The sequence below is a fragment of the Topomyia yanbarensis genome, chromosome 1 (assembly GCF_030247195.1).
Source record: "Topomyia yanbarensis strain Yona2022 chromosome 1, ASM3024719v1, whole genome shotgun sequence".
Classification (NCBI taxonomy): domain Eukaryota; kingdom Metazoa; phylum Arthropoda; class Insecta; order Diptera; family Culicidae; genus Topomyia; species Topomyia yanbarensis.
This window is the reverse complement of record NC_080670.1, coordinates 2,169,531-2,191,272: the sequence shown is the minus strand read 5'-3', so window position 1 is coordinate 2,191,272 and position 21,742 is coordinate 2,169,531. Positions and strand designations below refer to the sequence as shown.

General features: G+C 40.2%; 1 protein-coding gene across 1 annotated transcript; it reads right to left on the bottom strand.

The window, feature by feature from the left end:
* Positions 1–3,263: 3,263 nt before the first annotated feature.
* LOC131676590 (GATA zinc finger domain-containing protein 14-like) lies at positions 3,264–11,079 on the bottom strand. The gene is made up of 2 exons (XM_058955731.1): positions 10,535–11,079; positions 3,264–3,994 (listed from the first exon to the last, which is right to left on the bottom strand). The coding sequence occupies exon 2, from the start codon at positions 3,992–3,994 to the stop codon at positions 3,284–3,286; it is 711 nt and encodes a 236-aa protein (XP_058811714.1). The 5' UTR covers positions 10,535–11,079; the 3' UTR covers positions 3,264–3,283.
* Positions 11,080–21,742: the final 10,663 nt, after the last annotated feature.

Genomic DNA, 21,742 nt, shown 5'->3' with positions numbered 1-21,742 from the left:
TTGTTTCGTCTGATCTTTAATCGCAGTGTAGAGAATTAAGCCAGTCAAAACCTTGTACGCTTCCACCGGAGGAATTTTTTGTTTTTGATTCGATTGTTTCGGATGTAGTGGACGCGTAGCCTTTGATTCGGATTTGACAAGCGACGACTTCAATATCCGGCACTAAGCAAAGGCTAATCCGATTGAAATTATAGCACATTTTGATCCGCAAAAAAGTTCCTCCATAGTGTTTTCTCTGCCCTGACGAATAATGTTAAAATTGTGGAAGATCTACATTAGCAGGTTTCACACAATGCAATTGCATTGTGTAAAACCTAGGAACACAATAGGACTGAAACATAGGGACACCGTCAGGCCTTTACGAGGAAGTTTGGGAGAGGAAATGATTCTCATCTTTCGAAAATTTGCAGACACATTAGAATATGTTCCCTCAATGGGATTGTCAGAATCTCGCTCTTTACCGAACAAACGAGCGTAGAAATTAGTCGTGGCCGGTGGCATAGCCGTGTTTAGCATTTCTTTTAAAAAACGTTCTTTAAAATAATGCTTCATATTTTTCCCGTATAATTTATGTACGGGATATGTCGACAGTAGACGCGGAGTTTTCTACTTTTTCGGATTCGCTCCACATTTGCCGCACCGTGCTTTGTTTCTACAATGGGTAACTCTTTGGCCCTATTGTTTGAACCGACGACAGTTCTTGCCCCGCGGCACAAAAATGCGAACAGGTAGACAAGCCCTATTCAAAAGAACAAAGTTTGGAAGAACAGATTCGTTGAAAGGCTCGAGGAATAAGGCTCATGGAAAATGAGTTGTTTTCTTATACTCCTCGATTTTTGCTGAACGCAATTGCTTGCATACCAGAATTTTCATACACTGAAGCAAAGCCAATCACATATTTCACAATTATGGCCCCTCCCTGAGACAACACCATCAATCTCTACTTTCCGGGTAGGTACGTAGACAAAATACTTCTCCGTACACGCCCGAGTGCTGTTTAATTAGATCACGCGACATACCGATGGTGTTAAATGGCTTATCCTTAGTGCGGAAATAGGCCATCCAGGGGCCGGCTGCATCAGATGGATATAATTTGTATTGAAGAGGAGACTTATCGGCATTATTTTTGCAAACGGATAAATGTTCATATCGACCTCCACCAAGCCTGAAAGGCTGTCGGTCTTCGGAAATACCTTCCCATTAGTCAACACTATCATGCAGGCTTCAGTATCCACGAAAGGAAGATTTTATCGCAGGGAACGGAAAATTAGTGCAACGAAATTTAAAAGACTGGAGTAATTGATACTGAGATGTGGAAAAAAATGACCCTCATCAATTTGTAGTCTCACCAGGAGCATCTGATCCAAAAATGGTGGTTTACCTCGAGCGAGGATACCAATGAATAATAATAAAAAAAATATTGATTTTTTTCATCATTCCACTACGAGCGGAGAATATTGAATTCTCTCGCTTTTTATGTACGTTTCTTGTCGATAGAGTCGAATTGCTAGTTGAAAATAATAGGTAAAATTCCCACGAAATTCTTGCCTAGATATCAACAATGACACGACCCGGTTATCAATAATATAGAGTCATATAATCCAACGGCGCTACTGGATTAACCCCAATGCTTTATTATTAAAGACAGCTCACGGTTTAGTTCCTATTTCAGGTATCCAACGAACGACTGCCTGCATGGCTGAGAATCAATATGCACTCGAGATAGACGAAAGGATTTCCGCTGCGATGCATCAAGCATCACGGAGGCCCACGACTAACTAATTGTATGCAAAACATGTTCCCGTGTTTTCCTTCCTCGCGTGTCTGTTAGCCATCGCACCACAACATAACACCACACAACGTTGCATCGGAGCGTACACATGGGAAGCGATCGGTGTTACCCAAACTCCCGCTTGACCAGTGCTGCCAACATAGTACGGCGAATGAACGGGTTGATACTGCTTCAAACTTTCGAAACAATCGGAAAATCTTGATTGTTCGAACAAATTTTATACAAGACATAACCACAACATGGCAACACGGCAATGCCAACCCTACAGGCAGCCCTGAACTGACGTTCGACACCAGCAGCAGACAGCAATTATTATCGGTTGTCCGGTCGGGTAGATACTTCATCCGTGTTCGCGTAATTTGGGAAACCACTCAGCCCGGTCATCCTGGTCCCGGCGGTTTGATGAAGTTCCTCCTACATATTTAGCTGGTGTCTCCCCAGAGCAAAAACACTACATTATTGAAACATTAATCAATGATCTACAAAAACACGATGACGTACACCGCGGAGGGGGTTGTTGCTGCTGCTGCTGCGGTTGACTACACGTGTTTCTTCCCATGACACGCAGTCAACCGCAAGCGGGTACAGCATGGAACCGGCCGCATAGGACGAAAATGGCGTTGATGACATAATTCATGACCGACGGGTACATTAGCTAATAGATGCCCAGCAGAGAGAGCCCACACATGTAGATTCCCAGGGGAGGACATGCTACTATTTGAATAATTGCACGTTTTTTCATGAATACTGTGGAAGGGAGATTTTTTATCGAACCACCCACAGCGAGAGGATGCAGGATCGATTTGGTTTCACACTTCGATGGTATCGATTCACTCCCCTGAACGAGTTCTGCAGTAGCCGACTTTTGTTCTTCAAGCTGAAAATTGAATTTCTAATCCGCATTCGAATGGTCCTCTTTGCAGCAATCGATTGAGGGAGCACAAAATTCGTTCAATACCAGAGAGTGAGAGACGAGCAAACGCCTAGAGGGTTTGTTGTTGTATACACAGCAGGATGACGGGAATGGACTACTAGATTCTTTACCACAGAGGTCGGAAAACAATTGAAGTTAATTGGATTTTTTTTTGCTTGGCCTGAGCATCCGATTTTAATAATTGAAAATAGATATATCCTAATTGAAATTGAGGCTTGTGTGAACAGGAAGCCTGCATGAGTTTGTTGTAGAACTTTGAAACCAAATTTCAGATTGTGGGACATGCCTATTCACATCATTCCGAATTTGGTGGTAATTTGCAACGGAAAAATTCACGAGTGAACAATTTTGAGGCAAACGATAGAGTATTTGAACAGATTTTGAAAGGTGGTAGGTTCAAATCCTGCATCTAAGGCGATTTCCTGTTTCAATTCATTCTTTGGCATTGGCAACTTTGTCGCAAACGAATTGACACTTACGTCAAATCCAAAAACAATTTATATAATCAGTTTTTCCCTGTGGTAACTGGAAATTAGATACAGTAAAGCCAAAAACTATTACTCACCCGTCTTCCGGTAGATCATGTTGGCCCGCTGGACATGCCGCGTGATGGCTTCGATGCTCGCCTCATCCGAGCCCATCTTCTGGAAGAACGTGTGATCCGCCTGCAGATACAACATGCACGTACTCTTCCGATCGTACAGCGAGCTCGCAAATGCCTGCTTCTGTTCGTTCAGTTCGTTCCGCACGTTTAGGTTCACATTTCCGTTAGCCCCGCTGATCGTGACATCCGGGTCGTAATTGTTTACGATGATGTTCTTCTTCGTCGATCCATTCTTGGTGATGATCTCCACGTGCGTCTTGTGGTTTGGGTTCGAGCTGCTATTGCCACTGTTGTCACCTCCACCGACTGCCGCATTCTGGTCGTACACGTTACCGATGATGTTCCGATTGCGGGTTATTATTCGCTGGTTCGCATCCCCACCGTTCGGGTTGTACGTATTGATGAGGAAGTGATTTTTTCTATTATTCATCGGAGTAGGCGGCTGGAAACGATTGCTATCCTGTACGTTGCTATGGATGTTTTTGTTCACGGTGTGCCCACTACCGGAACTGGAACTGCTGCCGCCACTGGCCAGGCTGGTTCGGGTTATGATTCGATCCTTAAAGTTAAGGTTGAGGTTATGGTTGCGCGTGATGCTGAAATCATCGTTGTAGGGAACTTCGAGGTCCAGCGGAAGTGAAGGATTACCGCGGGTTTCGTGCATCTGCAGGAGAGAGACAGAGACAGATTGGAGAAAATTGGTTAGTGGATGCGTAATTATTTTTTCATGCTGAATATCTGATTAAAGTTGATTACTAAATTTTACATTAAAGAATTTTACTGCTCCAAATAGAATGTTTATATCCGACACAGCCAATCTTTTTTTCGGAAGTTGTCCTACTGAAGCTGTAGAGCTAGATTCTTGAAAGGGTTCCCCGTCAGAATCACTCATTACAATTGTAGACGAGACAGGCAATGTCGCCCACTAAAACACTGCTTAAGTCCAAATGCAGCGGTCCCTGATTCTAAATGTGATATTCACTGTACGGTTCAGATATGTGTGGGCGTCGGGATTTCGCGAGCGCGTGGATCATCGCGAAGGGCTTGAGCGTTTGTACGTTAATGTGTTCGATCGCGTATGCTAACGTGTACGTCACTTCGCGTGTATAAATTCTAATTTATAGCCATGTACCGTTCGTGTGTGTTCTTGGATGATCACGCGCGGACTGTGAATCTGATTCTTAATTTTCGGTGTACGGTCAGATGCAGTGCTACGAAATTTCAAAACCAGTTACCTATTTCTGCTTGTATTTACCGAAACCTACTTCCAGATTCAATGCCTCCCTCATTCATTCACTTTTCAATTGACTGAAATTTCATGCAGAATCGAATGCTTGATTGCAGAGGAAATATAAATTCATTCACCAACCAAATCAATCATTTGTTATTATGTCGACAGTTTGAAGGCAGAAGTTAGCATCTTCTAGATTTTCGAGCATAAGTGAACTGCGTAATCTATATCTGGTGCACTTTTGATCAATAATCTCTCTCAGAGCTAGCATAGAAATAAAATTCACTTTGCTTCTGAAACCGAACATGTCCGTACCTGAAAGCGCTGCATCGGGAGAACGAATGACGATGGAAACAAACCAAAAATTTCATTCATCGCAGCGGGCATGAATTGAATTTCGTTTTCTTTCAAGTTCATGCAGCGATGTCAATTTTTTTAAGCTCTGGTCAGATGATAGAGTTCCCAGTCATATCACTAGAGTTCCCAGTCATGTCGCCATGGAAGGTGTTGTCTAGTGGATATGAGCATTATTTTTGGATTGGTGCAACTTAATGTATGGACCTATGTTGCTAGGACGGAGCGTGATGATTTTCGGGCGTGACCGATTCATGATCGCGCGAACACAGAACTTCGTAAGTACTAAAACATTCACCTTATTATCAAGTTCGGGCGATCGCGGGCGTAGGTGTGCGAGAATGATCGCGAAGGACTCGAGCGTTTTTATGTTGACGTTTTTGTCGCTTGTGCTAGCGTGTCTGTAATTTCGCGTGTATACATTATTTTTATAAGCGAGTGGCCATTCGCATGTTCACGTGTCCTTTAATGATCGCGCGCAGATCGTGAATATACTTAATTTTTAGTGTATGATTCAGATGCTAGAAGAGAGTGAGTTCTCCCATTTTACTAGAGCTCCCGGTCATGTCGCCATGAAACATATTGTCTAGTTTTTTTCTATTGGTCCAACTGAAGGCATGAGTTTGGACTGCTTTGATCGAGGGTAAAGTCTTCCGGACGTGACCGATACATGATTGCGCGAGCGGGGGGTTAGTGCTTGAGATCGTGTTAGTAAATTTATATGTGCAAACCATTCATTTGCTACTATCGTGCTTTGGAGATCGCGGGCGTAGGTGTGTGTGATCTAACGCGTAGGACTGCCAAAGATCATCAGGTATATTGTCATCTTCGGGTGCCCTGACATGGTAGAGTCCAAATTAGGTAAATGTAAGGGTGCCTACAGAGAGAACTTGACCTTAAGCCCACATTGTACATTATTTCGATCATGGCATAAGTGGGTAATAAATTTTATCACAATGTAGCTTAACTAAAAAGAAGATAATCGTATCCCATGTTTCTATGCGATATCATCGCAGTAATACTTCTTTGGTGGAAAAACCCCCGAACCACATCAAGGTAAAGTATCATGCCGAGGGTTTTATATCCGACACAATCAATCTAAACAAAAATCTATTAAATTTTATACCAGTAGAGTTAACTTTAAGTTAATGTACTTTATGGTTCTTTTCCTTTTGCGGCTATCTATTACTTATTTTTTAGGCTTCAACATTGTCATTCACCTTTTTGAAAATAAAGTGCATTTCAAATATATAACCCAATTTACAATTCAAAGTAGATTAAAAAATAAATAAATAATCGAATATTGATTCTGTCGACTATCCTGGGTGATTTGCTTTCCGCTTCTTGTGTTAATTTTTTTACTTGGTGATGAGCAATGGTTTACCCTCTGCCGCTTGACAATTGATCAGCCTGCTTTCTCCCTCGCTTGTGTTTGTGTCCATGTTGTTGTTGCTAGAGCTTTGATTTTCGCTGTTACATGTTTGATGCTATTTGTGTTTCGAGTGACTCTGATAATAGCCGCCATTCTTTGGTTTACTTATGAAGCTTTACATTGTTCCCAATCAAACTTTATGTCAGCTGTGCAGTTCCATGTTTGGTGTTTGCTACCCAGTGTTGCCTCATACATTTAGAGCGTGGGTGATGCGAATGGTGGTCTATTCAGTCAGTCATTTCCATAGAATAGTACAACATTTGAACAATGTTTCCCTAAATTTGCATTGCGGAGTGTTGAAGGTTGGCTGAGTAGTAGTGGGTGGTTGTTGTAGCTGATATAAAATATGCGAGAGTATTCATGTCTCTGTTACTGGAGGCTATTAATGTTTGGCCCGAATTTTCATGTACGCGTTATAAAACGTTTGCCCTTAGATGTGTGATATGAATCTTGCTGAGAGCTGGAACTCTCATTTCTGTCTGTTGGCTTGGATCAGTAGTGGCACACATTGTCTATCAACGACGGCTCCCGAAATCTCTGGTTTCAGTTTCTTATGTCTTTCCATTTCAGAGAGCTAGTAAAGGCGCTATAACCTAGGCTCATTAGCCAGACAGGTTTAATTACTTCTGTTCTATCGGGGCAATCGGGGTCCTCTGTCCAAAGGGATGACATTGATCTTCTTAGCCCCAACGATTTATCAATCCCCCTTTGAAATGAAATCATCGGTACGGTTGTCCATGTTTCTTCCTTATTCAAGGTTCAAAATGATTCATTGATTAAATTCTTCATTGAATGAATAATTTATTTGCCGTACAGTACAGTTGGCCTGGCCACTTTAATGGTTGTGTCACATACCATCTGTGAAACAAACGTTAAAATTGACTAGAAAAATGGTAGGTAATTTTCCAGGATCCCTACATGTATTGGCTGTGTATGAGTAGGCTAGACTAAACTAGACTCCACCTTTCTTGTTTATTTCTCCCCAATGTATGTTAACTATTGGCTTGGGGATACCGGGGAATATTTTTTGTCAGCCATTTATTTTTTTGGCAGGTTGTCTGTAGTGTATCAGCAGATTTAGAAGGCTGTTTGGTGGTGTTGGTTGTAGTAGATGAATTTTCTTTAGTTAGCGCATGGCTTACAGTAGTGTGCCGTCTGGCTACAGATCTAGCACGACAGCGTCTGCCCAGGATGTGTGTCTAGGATTCTTTGTACACCTTGAAAGCCAAGCAACACAGTATAGGTTGGTTCAGCCGATTTGTACCGAACACCATTAGAATGTCAGGGAAAACGTTTTTCCAATTTCCAACTGGATTGCACTTCTCCATACTTCGACATGAATCTTCTAATATAATCCATGCTAGTACGAGGTGCCAGACCGTGTAGGCGAGCTTCCGCCAGTTCAGTGTTCATATACACGGAGATCTTCATTTTGACGTTTTCATATTCGACGTCGTGTTGTTCTCGCTACGAAGCTTTTTGCCTTGGCTAAGGAGTTTAACGTTATTATTACTACTTGTCTCGTGTGATGTAGTTGTATGTGTGACACTCCTGTTTCGTTTTGACCTTGATCAAATCAATTTTTTCTAGCACTACTACTGCTGAGTCCAAATCGATGATCCGTTCTGTTTGGTCACTTCACAAGAGTTTTGAGAAATAAAATGAAGCTGCTTTTGAACATAATAAGAAAAAGCAAAACATTTTGTAAATAATTCGGACGTCACCATCAGCGATGCAATCGCCCGATATCAATCGGTTTTTACTTAATAACATTTTCCACAAGCGTCAGATCGTTTCGCGGTCTTCGAGACATTATTTCCTTGATAAATTTTCTATGAAAATTGTACATTAATTAACTTTTAGGAGGCAATGGGTGACTCTTGGAAGAATTATTTGGTAAACGTCGATTTCCTCATACGAAATCCTATGTTAACTTGAAACTCTGAACGCAAAAATAGTTTCACCGAACGAGCTAAGAATCTGCATAGTTGTTCTAGGACACAAATGGAACCCAGAAAGTTAATCGTAGCGAAATGGTTTTTATTTACATATCACCCTGTCTCACATTGCACATATTTTATAAAGCGACTAAAATGTTGCAACTGGTTGCAGTAATAAGTTCTTCGAGATAATATTGTTTGAGAATAGAAAATTAAAGCAAATGTTGATAGCAGCAACCGAACATTTTGTCCTATACAACCGTATACGTACTCAGCTATTCGAACGCTTTCTTGGGTATAGTTTGTTAGACCTGTAAAAATAAGAAAAACTAAATTGTCCAAATTAAAAACAACTTAGTTCAACTAATGGCACCGACAAGTAAAAGTTCTTTTACAATATCAAAAATGTAAATGCTACATGTCGTCATGGACCGACTGAACATAAATGTCGATTCCTGCCTGGTTGACTTCCACAATAATAGTGATTCAAACTTGCAACATTTTCGGTAGTGCAGAAGGTGGACCCTTTCTGTCAGCAGTCTTTACCAGTATGGTTCACGTACGGAAAACTTTTAGATTCTTCTCAACCGGCACTAGTAGCACAACCGGAAAAGGGAAAAGGAAGTCGACCGAAGTGGAATGCATATACTTTTGCACTTGGCCCCTCTATTGTCAACTCACTTGACTTGGATCTCGGTTTCTTTCTAAAGACTTCCATCTCGCCGAACGGATCCCAACTGCGTGGGTTGGTGGTGTAAGGATGAGGTCCTATTCACCGAAACGATGCATCTAGAGAAGCATTTACATTCCAATGAGCAAAATCCATTTGGATTGGTCTATATCGACAAAGTGGCACTATTGAATAGAGCAAAGAACGTTCGCCCACTCGCAAAGAAGAACCTAAGAAACGGGAAAATAAAAGGCTTACTATAATTTTTCATTTGCTAGATTGCATTACTCTGCCATTCAGAGGAGAAGCCTCATTCTTTGAAGGATGTGCGCATTCATTTCCTTTTTCAGCAGGTAAAACTCACATCGAAACAAACATGGTACATAAATGAAAACAACTGCAATCCCATTAACTAAAAGTTGAGCTAGTACAGTTTCATAGTTTGCGTACGATTCCCGCATAAAACTAGCCAATAGTAGTAAACGCCCGGGGGACCCAATCGAAAAGTTCGGCCATGAAAACAAATAGCCCCATTCAAGCACCGATGACAGAACAGCTGTAACAAATCCGCGGCCAAAAGCTCACTGACACTAATCCGGCCTCAGTTTAGAATTATTCACCTTACCGGGTTAAACCACCATGGCCACCATGGTGAGTGAGAAGGTGGGGGGTCCACCAATGTATACGATTAGCGTAACTTTTACCGCCACTTTTCTTATGGCGATTCGTGCTCGGAACCAGTCTCCCGAAACATTCACTGTACAATTTATGCAACATTCTAGCAGTGCGATGGGGGGGAGGGGGGTAAAAACTCCTGCGATGTCAACCCAGCTGGGGGTGAAATTCCTTGACCCGATCCCTCGGCTGCATAGCAAAACTAGCCCGCCTGCTGTGTTCGGAGGTTGTTGGTTAGAATTTAACAGAATAAGGATCAAATGTGGGGGAGGGAACAGAAAAAGTTTTCGAGAGCTTCTAGTTGCGCAATTCGGATTTCGAGTTTTTTTGGGACTGCCTATGAAAGGTGCGGGTGGGATGTTGATCGGGACTTCCGCTTTGCACCTGGCTGGGTGATGTTGCTCCGGATTGTGCAAGCGTAGCAGTGAACACTTTCGGCTGGAAAGCTATCGTTGTTTTTCTGTGTGTCAGGGTTTATTTGTACAGAGTTTTTTCCGGCAGGGTGTAGGGAGATCGTCGAATTTTGTGGTAAATTGGTGGAAAAGTGGTGAAAAATTTGTTTGCTTGTGAAGACAGATGTTGAATCAAGTTTCTAGTTTTCGTTGGATTCATCCTGCAGTTGAAAATTTTGTGTGTATCATGTCAGCTTTGGTAAAGTTTTATGCAAAGCGACTACTTGGCGTGTAGATCCAAGTTCTACTGGAGCGGAGAGGTCAATTTTTTCGAGTCAAACTCAAATTAGAGGTTTCATCTTCCTCTTCTTCGCATATCTAACAACTGTTGCTACTCAGTGGCTTTAACATGAATAATGTGATCTCACTTAAAATTATTATATGAAACTGCATCCTAGTACTTTAATGAAAATACAAATTACGAAGAAGAAACAATTTATTCCAACTCACCTCCTCCGGCAGCCATCGTTTCCTCCGCTTGATATCGCTCTTCCGGCTGCTTCTCTTCCGTCGTACCAAACCGCCTTCACCTGCGCCGCTTTTCCCGCTCAGCCCGTTTCTCCGCACCCATTCGCTCTCACTTTGCCTACTTAGCCTAACACTATTACTACTAGTATCATCAGACTTTTGATTCAATTGATTCTGGACAGCCGCATCCTGCCCCGTCCCCGCTTCCCGCCCGCCGACACTAATATCACTATCGATTCGAGTACTGTTACTACTATTGCTACTACTACCACCATCATCACCACCACCACCACTACCACGGCCACCGCTGCTGCTGTCCTGCGGCCGCGGCTGGTGACCGTGGTGATCCTGCCGGATCCTGACGTCGCTGAGTTTGTAGATCACAGTATGGATGCCTTGCCGCTCCAGGTCCGGCCCGTACCGGGCGGCAGGCTCGATATAGTATTGCTCCAGGTTCGTCACGATCGTGCCGTCGAAAAGGTTGTCCCGAGTTAGCACGCCGTGCACGTGGGAGGTGTCGTCATCTGGAAAAAAAAGGGGAAACCAAAATCAAATTGTAATAATCGGGTATATGAAGTAGGCTTTGATTTATTCATTAGTAACGCAAAGATTGTGTCAAAAGAGTGCTTTAATTCAGATGCAACAGATTAAATCGTTTATTTCCCTTCGGTAATTGAAAAATGTAATTATGCTTTATCGGATTGAACTAAAAAACAAGCCGTCCGGATGTCAATATGGTACGATTATATAATTTCACGACTGAAGTAAACAACGCTTGGTCAATATGCATGGACAATCAAGGGAGCTACAGAATATTGATTTCAATTTGCATTGTGCAGAATATTAAAAAATGGAAAAGAGGATTTACATATGACGCAAAACGAATAAAGGGGAGGAAAACCCGCGCGCGTGCCTTCCCCTGTTTGGTATTTTGCAGTGACAGCTTATAATGAAGGACGTGAGCCGTGAGTAAATGTAAAGGAAAACATACAAAAACAAATTGCAAAAAATATGCAAATATCAATCAATTGATCACCAATTTGGGTGCTTGATTGCCTCGCTGTCAGTCTCAGCACCACACCGCGCGAATCGGGTAAAGTGAAATTAACACGTTGCCAATTGGTGAAGCTGAGAAAGTGTTCGGCAGGGATGGCAATTAAAATTTTGCCACCCTTTTTTCGGCATCGAAAACAGATCCGTCATTTCGTATCTGACTGAACAAGGTAGGCCATGGATTAAAATTTGAATGTGTTTTTGTGATTGAGCAAAATTTGACAAATCAATGCTACTCGGAATGGAAACAAGTTAGTGGTTTGTGCTGGTTAGTGAAAATAGTATTATTCCTAAGGGATCCTGGGAAAGTATTCACGTCGTACTAGCGCTATGCGTTATGTGATAAAGTTACTGTCATTTTTTGTTGGGCAATGAACGCTTTTTTAGCTAAATTATTGAAACTTGAAGTAGTTCTCCTATGTACAAAGAACAGTTAGCTTGAGAAAACACCAAAACTCGAACTTTCCAGCTGTTATCGTTACTGGGTAAACACTCTTCCAGAAGATTGGTGGATTCTTTAAGGACATTATACAGGCGAGCCACAACATAGCTCCTACGCCGCACACACCCCTTTCCCCTGCCTAACCATGTATCTGACATGAGCAAATATAAAAATACGTTTTTCGATACACTAACCTTGACGGTTTACCACGAAACTGCTACTTGAGGAAACTAAAGTATTTTCCTATACAATCAACCCGAGTTTTTGACGGGATTCCATTTGTAGCTCTTATTTTGTGCGTCAAAATATCACCCCTCTTGGGTTTCTTTGTGAAACACTATTATTTTCCTTCTTCTCATTATTAGTGCACCTTTTCAAATGCACTTTAATCACATACCACTGCAAAAACACCCACGAAACTTTAATCGTGTACTAACAAAACTTAAAATTTTCTGCCAATGTGCAGATGACCGAAGGAAAATGTCCGAAAACTCTCATTTGTGCGTTTGAATTTTCACTTCGAATTCCATTTTTTCACAATGTAAACAAGCGCGTCGGTGCCTAGCAACAAGTGTGCGTTCCTGGCTTCCACATATAAATAGAAATAGTGCATAACATCGAAGGAAACCATGATTTCGCCGTCTTTTTTTGGGGTTTTGAAATTCGTTTACAAACCATTTCTCGGCAAACATACGATTAGGGCGTAAACCAATTGTCAAATTTCTCTTTGAAGGGAAATTCCGGACAAACCATTATTGGCCGAAAACAGTTCACTGAAGTCAGCGAAAGAAAAAGCTTTTCTCATTTGTTCGCTAACAACATCTGTAATTGGAGAGTAACGATTTGTCCGGAAGTTTGACAGTTAGCTTATATGCTCTAATCATATGATTTGCGAGATTTCTTTCATTTTCTGGCTTATATACTCTCGAGTTCTTGAAAGTTTGAGATGAGATACTTGAATATTGCTTATTGATCCTCCCAGTATTGGTTTGCATGCCTTAATGATTTTGTACACCAGCTTCGTCGGTTCTGGGAGAGAGTTCGTCTTTTGTCGTCAAAATACGGTCGTTAGTGAGATATGAAATACTTTCAAATATGGAGACGATAGTAAGAAATAGAACATTTGCTGAAGAAAATTGAAAGTGGAGCTTAGGCTTTCGGAAATCATATTTATCTAGTTAGACCATGCCTGACATTTAGTGCAACAAATTGGCCCAGGTGAAAAGATTCATTTTGCATAACAATGGAAAACACGTGGTTGTGTGTGACAATGCCAAAAATAAAGATCTCGATGTATATGGACGATGGAAGTATTGAGGTTCGGTTACATGATCTGGTGCCACATGCTTGAAGAGTGGGGATTCCCATGTATTCCAAACGGTGTTTCTGTGGTGAGATTGTGCATAAACCGACCCATTCCCTGCTGCTAGACCTTACCGCAGAAAACACATTTATTTTATGATTCGTGAGCTTTACGGAGCCGTTTATCTTTTAAATTTTTACAACAAATTCGCACGCAATTTAGCAGTGCGTGCGGGGATTCTTTTCTGCGGCGGAGGAGCATTTTCAGCGTCGCTTGATAGAGCCTGACGGTCATTCGGTCTGCTAACTTGATTGTCATTTTCGCCTATACTGTCATCACTGCTCCTGTCTTTTCATATGTGCTTGCTGTAGTCGTAGATAATTTAGCGTTCTTTTATAGTTCAACATATGTTGGTAGTTGGACAACTTGTGAATTAATTGAAGATGATGAAATCGTGGTATTTGTTTTAGTTGCCGTAGGTGTTTTTGTTTTTTCTTTGGTCTTGACAAGTAACAGTGTGATTGCCATAAGTACACAGAGTGGTCGAAACACACAGAGCCATTTCGCAGGGTCACAAAAGACGGAAATGCTTCAACCAAAACATAAAACGGTGCATCTTCTGATAAAATTATTTGGGTGATTAATGGTGCTAGAAGTAATCATGGATCATTACCTCTCCAAACAAAAAAGTAAGAGACTTGGCATCTTCAACAAAATTAAGAATTTCATTTGAGGTAATTTTGTTGAATACGCGAAAGTTGAATATATTGCCTATAGTTTTAAAGGGGTGGTCAGTAGAAGACGGAAATTGATGATTGACGCCATTTCGGAAACCAAGTTGGCGGTTGCTGGTTATTCCAAAAGAGTGAAAACCATCATCAATATGAGTCATTTGAAAGAGAGTCGTCAGTACAAGACGGTAATTGGGGATTAACGCCATTTTAGAAACCAACAATCGTCAAAATAACTTTCTATGGAAATCTTTAGAGATTAATAACTTGGATAAAAAAGTGTATTTCATTGTTTCAAAGAACTTTGCAGAAAATCAAACAATTTAAAGAATTATCATAAGCAGTGATAATAGAACTGTTTTTATAGGTTTTAATTTCGCCAATAACAATACTACAAATACACAGAGCGTCATTGTCTTCAACGAAGTTGTTTGTAATAGCACTCTCAACAAATTTTCAGAGTATCGACTCTGTTTTAATTTTTTCTCCATGCATTCCTGAAAATTTTCCAGATTATTCAAGTGAGCAAATTAAAACCTTATTATAATTATTTTTTGATTGGGTATGTAACTGATATTGTTTTTTTCTGTTCTCGTAGAATGCATTTTTTTGTGCAAGAATTTTCTCTACCAAGAAATCGATATATTACCGGTTTCTAATATTCTCTTCAACAAAGGCAAGCCTTAGTACCAAAATCCCTTGGCAAAATTTTCACCTTTTATTAGGAGAGACTTCGCAATTGATTGCAATTTAAATACCATTGCGGAAATAGAGATGGCAGATTGAATATGAAAAAGTGAATCATGTCACAAGCAGTCCGACTTGGATAATTTATAGAAACACTGTTCTACCGAAAACTTTGCAATCTACTAAATGTTAATTTCATTAAATTGTGTTGCATAGGTCGACAATTTATTGGTGAGCCAAAAATAAAATTTTGACTGCAACACAGTGGCTGTTGATTTTAAATATTGTCTTGTCCGTCCTTCTGTTCGCGAGGTTTAGAGGTGAAGCTAACGAAAATAATTAATTCTTGATGTTCTGTAAAGATATCTTTTGCTTCGACTGTAGAAGTTTTAACCTTAGGGAAATTCTTCTTTTTCTGATAAAAAATTTCACCCTATGTGCCGAGACCAAATCCGGCAAGAACAACGACTTCGTCATTCGAGTGCTGTTTCTTACTAAAACTTTCGGTGAGCACATCATGCTGTATCAGAAAGAAGATCGATTTGGACATCCCTTTACTACTCACAAATTATCAGACACAAGCGAACATTTTCATTGAACTTCTTGTGGGAAGACGCTTATCATCTTCTTCCTGGAGAACGTGAAATAGCCAGTCTCCTGCCAGTCATTTCCGTCGAGTGTCTCCTCGCCCATGGACCATTCCATGCATTTCGCATGGAAGACATCCTTGACGAGAATCCTCTATCGCTACTTTTGGGCTACTTGCACGTCCGACACGGCCCACCTAAACTTCGCCTCCCTTGGGCACAGAAGAATTTCGTCACTTTGCCTACCGTTTACTAAAACACCAGTAAAACAGTACTCGTTTTTTGGGACAGCCTCATTTTTTTAGCTCCTGGAAAACGGTTAATAAAGCATAACAATAACACATACGTGGTTTCAATTCGTCGAACTTAGTCGATTGGTACATCAAACTCGGGCTTCTGAGCGTCCAAACAGTTCTAGAACGTTGCCGAGAATTTATTATACAAGAAAGATAAAAAATACGACTTCCATCCTAATTAAAATTAAATTACCACGACTTCGTTAAGCTCACCCATCGACCCTTATCGAATAAACACTTTCAAAAACTGCGGAACTTTCTTTGCCTATCATTAAAAGATACGGAATAGCTAATATTATTTTCCTTATTTTTTGCTTTCGTTGAGCATGTTTCACATATATTCTAAAATCATGTGCACACTCAATTCAACAGTTTTCGAACATTTGTGCGATCAGCAGCAGAGATTTCTGTTTCAGCGAAGTGACATTTGTTTATTATTTTCCGAGTCGCAGCTATCAAACGTTACTTTTACTGAGATCCCACGGCAAAACTGGATTACTGAGATCTCAGAAAAAAAAACAAAGACGATGCTTTGAAATAATAAGAAACGCCGAGAGAATAAAAGCACATCTGGCTGCTTGGTTGGCTAACGCAGTTTGTCAATTTTTGCAAGCAGAAGTTTTGTGTAAAGTTCGAGCTACTTATAATTTGCATAAATGTTTTCCGAGTGAACGTAAATTGGATATTGTTTTGATTAAATGGTTTTGTGTTAAGTGAAAAATGATAATTAAAATGCCTTATGGAAAAATAATCCGCAGATTTTACTAAAAAGTGTCCGATATGAAAAGGGGTGGTCAGTGGAAGACGGATATTGATGATTGATGCCATTGTGAAAACCATCCATCCACTATTCAGCAAGTGACGGCGGCGGTGGTGGTGAAAGATGGGATTTGTGCAAAAAGGCGATGAGATAAATCGATTCTAACCTAACAAAGTGATTCGAATTCGCGAGACTTTAAACAGAATAAAAAAAGCTTCGGAAAAGATACCCGCCAGCTCGAAAAAAAAAAACTTCCCGCATGTGGAAAAAACTGCCCGAGTGCAAAATGCCCGTCCTATAAAATAAACTGTGTGCGTGAGCGGAACCCCGAAAGTGCCTGTCGATGAAAAGTGTGAAAAAATCCCTCTAAGTAAGACCCAAAAAAGAAGAAAGGGCAAAGTTTAAGGTTAGTTAAAATTAGTTTATTTTTCTTGTTTCCATTGGGACTACGAAAATCCGAAATTCCGGGTAGATGCCGCTCTGTCAAAAGAGTCTGCCGGGCTATTCTGTATAAAGAACCCAAGTCGGAGTAAACCACTACTTACATTGTTTATGCCAAGACAGGAAAAACCATCATCAATATAACGGTCTTTTAAAAAGAGGTGTAGTCAGTAGAAGACGGAAATTGATGATTGACTCCATGTTGAAATCCAAGATTCCTGCTTTCGATTACCACCAAACAGCGAAAACCATTGTCGATATGTGTATCATATGGAAGAGAATGGACAGTAGAAGACGGAAATTGATGATTGACGCCATTTTGAAAACTATGGAGGTGGCTTTTGATTACCCCAAAACAGTGAAAACAACTAGTAATATGGATACCATTTGAGAGAGGGTGGCTGTAGAAAACAGAAACTAGTGTGACGAATGAAAACAAATTTAAAGTCACGTTAATAAAAATAAACAAACAAACAAAAACGGAAACTAATGATGCACGCTATTTCAGATCGGGTATAGTTACTAAAACATTAGTAAAATAATAGTCCTTAATGGAACGGTCTCATTTGTAGCTCTTGGAAAACAGACAATGAGAATAACAATTAAGAACACATGCATGGTCCCAATTTCTCGAACTGAATTGATTGGAATATAAGACACGGGCTTCCGGTCGTCGAATGGGTTCTTGAAAGTTGCAGCGAATTTTGCCCTAGCCCATTTGTAAGAGAGGGTGGTTAGTGGAAGACAGAAATTGATAGTGACGCCATTTTGAATACCAAGTTTGCTGCCGCTGTTTATCCCACAGTAGTGAAGACTATCTTCTATATTGAAGTCATTTGAAAGAGGCTGATATAGAATAGAAGACGAAAACTGATTATGACGGCTTGCGATAGGTAGGGGTCAGTAGATGACAACAAATGATGATTGATGCCATTTGGCCAAGTTCTGTCGATTTGCTCCCAAGTAAAGTTTAACGAAAACTCTCGATTATGCTCAGCCTTACATCAGCCATGGGAGAAAAAAACTTGCAAATCGATCAATGGTTTTGCAGTTTTAAATCCGTTTGATATAAATATAATCCATGCATTTCAACAGATTTTAATCGTATTTTACTTGTATCACAAAATGTAGAAGGTCAGTATGAATACGCAGTTGTTCAGTTCGTATGTAAACATAACTGAATGTATTTATTATAATTTAAATCCCAATACTTCCAATGAGTTACTTTCTGAATCCACCATTTTTTTACGATTGGAACCATTGGTTTCAGCTTTCGCGCATCTCTATACAAGCATCTTCTCTGGGCAAAATATGCCTCTTGTGTAGGTAATGGGAAATAGACCATACACAGATTTTTTTCTTCCGAATCTCAGCTTTATTAAAGCTTAGATCTCAGCAAGCCATTTTTTAAAGATTGCAGTATCAATTTTTGCCGTTTGAACTTTTCATGACAAGCAAACAATAAAGCTCCCAAACCCAATTTACATTCCTACCGATTCCGAAAACACGGCCTACTCGGTCCCAAACACGAATTATTCACCAAGCCATAATGCATCACCGACCGAAACTAGGTCGTGTAGAATGTGTATGTACCGTGTGTTTTTGTTTCTGTCCTGCTTGTCCTAATCTGGTGCGGAAATTTGAGTCCCGTGACAAATGAGAAACAGCGCGTGGGTTTCCGCCAGCAAACCTGCACCATCGACCGAACTTCCTGCCGGTGTGCTTTTGTTCTACAGCGCCATCAAAGTGATCAACCTCGGTACGAAACGCCACGAAAAAGGCAATAAATTTCGGTTTACAAACACAGACAGAGCAGGCCTGGCTTGACTGGTTCCCTGGCTGGAATCCCATTTGTAAAGGCACCGGCAATTCCGGCAAACAAGCAGGACTATAAAAGATGCATATATATAGCAGAAATGAAGATGATTATTTATGAAGTAGCTGGGGAAGATGCCCGCGTATTTTTTTTTCTTCTGCTGCTCCCTAAAAAGGGAATCAATCTTCCTTTTATTTGACGGTACGGAATAAGAAAGGAGCGTAACCGGAAAGGGTGCCTTTTGTTAGCTCATTCTGAGGCCCAAGTTGTAGGGAAAACGATTCAACCCATGAGCACGAAATTGGTATTCATATTTTTCTGAAATTCACATTTTTGTTTGCTTGCCAGCTCCTCGGCAGAATCCGAGAAAAAATCTGCGCAATTCAGCCCCGGTTTGCAGTCTACCGAAAAGAACAATAACCGGTAGGTTGTTAAAGTTTGTAGCGAATCTATGACTTTAAAAAAGTTCGACAGAATAAAATTACAAAAAACAAAAAAAAATCGTTTTTAGCGGTTTATTTTTCAATACTGCACCGGAAAACCAACCTGTCAGGTTCCTGTTCGTTCGTTTGAACCGTGCTGGGGTCCAATTAGTAGTTTGACATAAATTCAAATGGGGACAGCTTTTATATCGAAGCGGCACGGCAGAAGCAATATGCAAACTCTCGGCGGCAAACAAATTACAATTTTATTCGATTTACTTATTTGTTTTATTTAGTCAATCCATTTGGAGTGCTGCTGCTGTTTTCCGGTACATCCCGTCACCGTGTATGTGTGCCGTGCCGGTGGTACGATTGCGTTATTCCCTTTGCTTTGCTGTGTAACGAACGGATGCGAGGGATGGGGGAGGTGTACAGGGTAACGGAAAACATGAACGAATCGATGTCGTTGCTCGGCCGCCACCCACTGCCACTGTTGAATGTATGTACGAATTTCAACCACCCAGCCGTCAACCCCCGGTACCACCTGTTCAGCTATTTCGAATATTTCAAGCAGAAAATCGTTTGATCCCTCCCCCACAGTCACCCAGACCAGGACCCGATTCGTCGTCCAGGATTGCAGCTAGAGTGTAGGCACAAACAAATACACATTTTCGTGTGGGTAGATGTTTTGTTAAATTTGCATAATTTGCATAACTAATACCGAAGGTGAGTGCACTCGAGACGAGGTTGGGACGGGCTCCGAAAGTCCTGTGCGCCATTACGAAGCGAAGCGGCACTCTCAGTCCCCCCCCCACCACCCCCTCACGGAATGCGAATGGAGGAGGAGGCGGAAAATATTCAACAAGCCACAATGACAGGAGATTGCTATTTCACTTTTATGTTATGTTTTTTTTTGTTGGAAAAGCAGGCTCTGCTAAATAAATTGGCAAATTGTGCACTGCATCGATGCGCTTAGACATTCATTACTGGAACTGTAGCCATTTTTTGTGATGTTTTAAATTATACAGACCATGCCAGGACCATGCGGATTTCGGTTTCATTAGGCTCGGCACAACGAATTGAGTGCGGTTCATTTAGTTTGGCATTCGCTTTGATTTCGGTTTGAAGCCACTCAGTGAACATTGCGGAGTATATTAGATTTGGAGCCTGCCGGAAGTTCTCGTGAAGTGATGTAATTGAGTGAATTGTTTTTAATAAAACATATATTTCTCTGAAAAAATGTCGTGTTCAACGCGCTAGAAAATGGATATCAAAAGAACTATTCCATTGCAGAGGTGCGATTTTCATGTTTGAAACATTATTCATGTTTAAACATGATTCATGTTTTCATGTTCAAACATGATTCACGTTTTCGTGTTCAAACATGATTCATGTACAAACATGATTCATGTTTTCATGTTCAAACATGATTCATGTTTTCATGTTCAAACATGATTCATGTTTTTATGTTTTAACAAGATTCATGTTTTCATGTTCAAGCATGATTCATGTTTTGATGTTCAAACATGATTCATGTTTTCATGTTCAGGCATGATTCATGATTTCATGTTTGAACATGATTCATGTACAAACATGATTCATGTTCAAACATTATTCATGTTTTCATGTTCAAACGTGGTTCATGTACAAACATGATTCATGTACAAACATGATTCATGTTCTCATGTTTAAACATGATTAATGTTTCCATGCTCAAACATGACCCATGTTTTCATGTTCAAACATGATTCATGTTTCCATGCTCAAACATGATTCATGTTTTCATGTTCATGTTCGTCTCTTCCATCTTTCCGAAAATCTTCTGTCTGAAAACATGAATCATGTTTGAACATGAAAACCTGATTCGTGTTTCAACATGAAAGCATTCATGTTTCAACATGAAAACATGTTTCAACATGAATCATTGATTCATGTTTTCATGTTCAAACATGATTCATGTTTTCATGTTCAAGCATGATTCATGTTTTCATGTTCAAACATGATTCATGTTTTCATGTTCAAACATGATTCATGTTTTCATGTTCAAACATGATTCATGTTTTCATGTTCAAACATGATTCATGTTTTCATGTTCAAACATGATTCATGTTTTCATGTTCAAACATGATTCATGTTTTCATGTTCAAACATGATTCATGTTCAAACATGATTCATGTTTTCATGTTCAAACATGATTCATGTTTTCATGTTCAAACATGATTCATGTTTAAACATGATTCATGTTTTCATGTTCAAACATGATTCATGTTTTCATGTTCAAACATGATTCATGTTCAAACATGATTCATGTTTTCATGTTCAAACATGATTCATGTTTTCATGTTCAAACATGATTCCTGTTTTCATGTTCAAACATGATTCATGTTTTCATGTTCAAACATGATTCATGTTTTCATGCTCAAACATGATTCATGTTCAAACATGATTCATGTTTTCATGTTCAAACATGATTCATGTTTTCATGCTCAAACATGATTCATGTTTTCATGTTCAAACATGATTCATGTTTTCATGTTCAAACATGATTGATGTTCAAACAAGATTCATGTTTTCATGTTCAAACATGATTCATGTTTTCATGCTCAAACATGATTCATGTTCAAACATGATTCATGTTTTCATGTTCAAACA

Coding starts and splice junctions, on each gene's coding strand:
- LOC131676590 (XM_058955731.1), bottom strand. CDS start 3,994: ATGCACGAAACCCGCGGTAATCCTTCACTTCCGCTGGACCTCGAAGTT.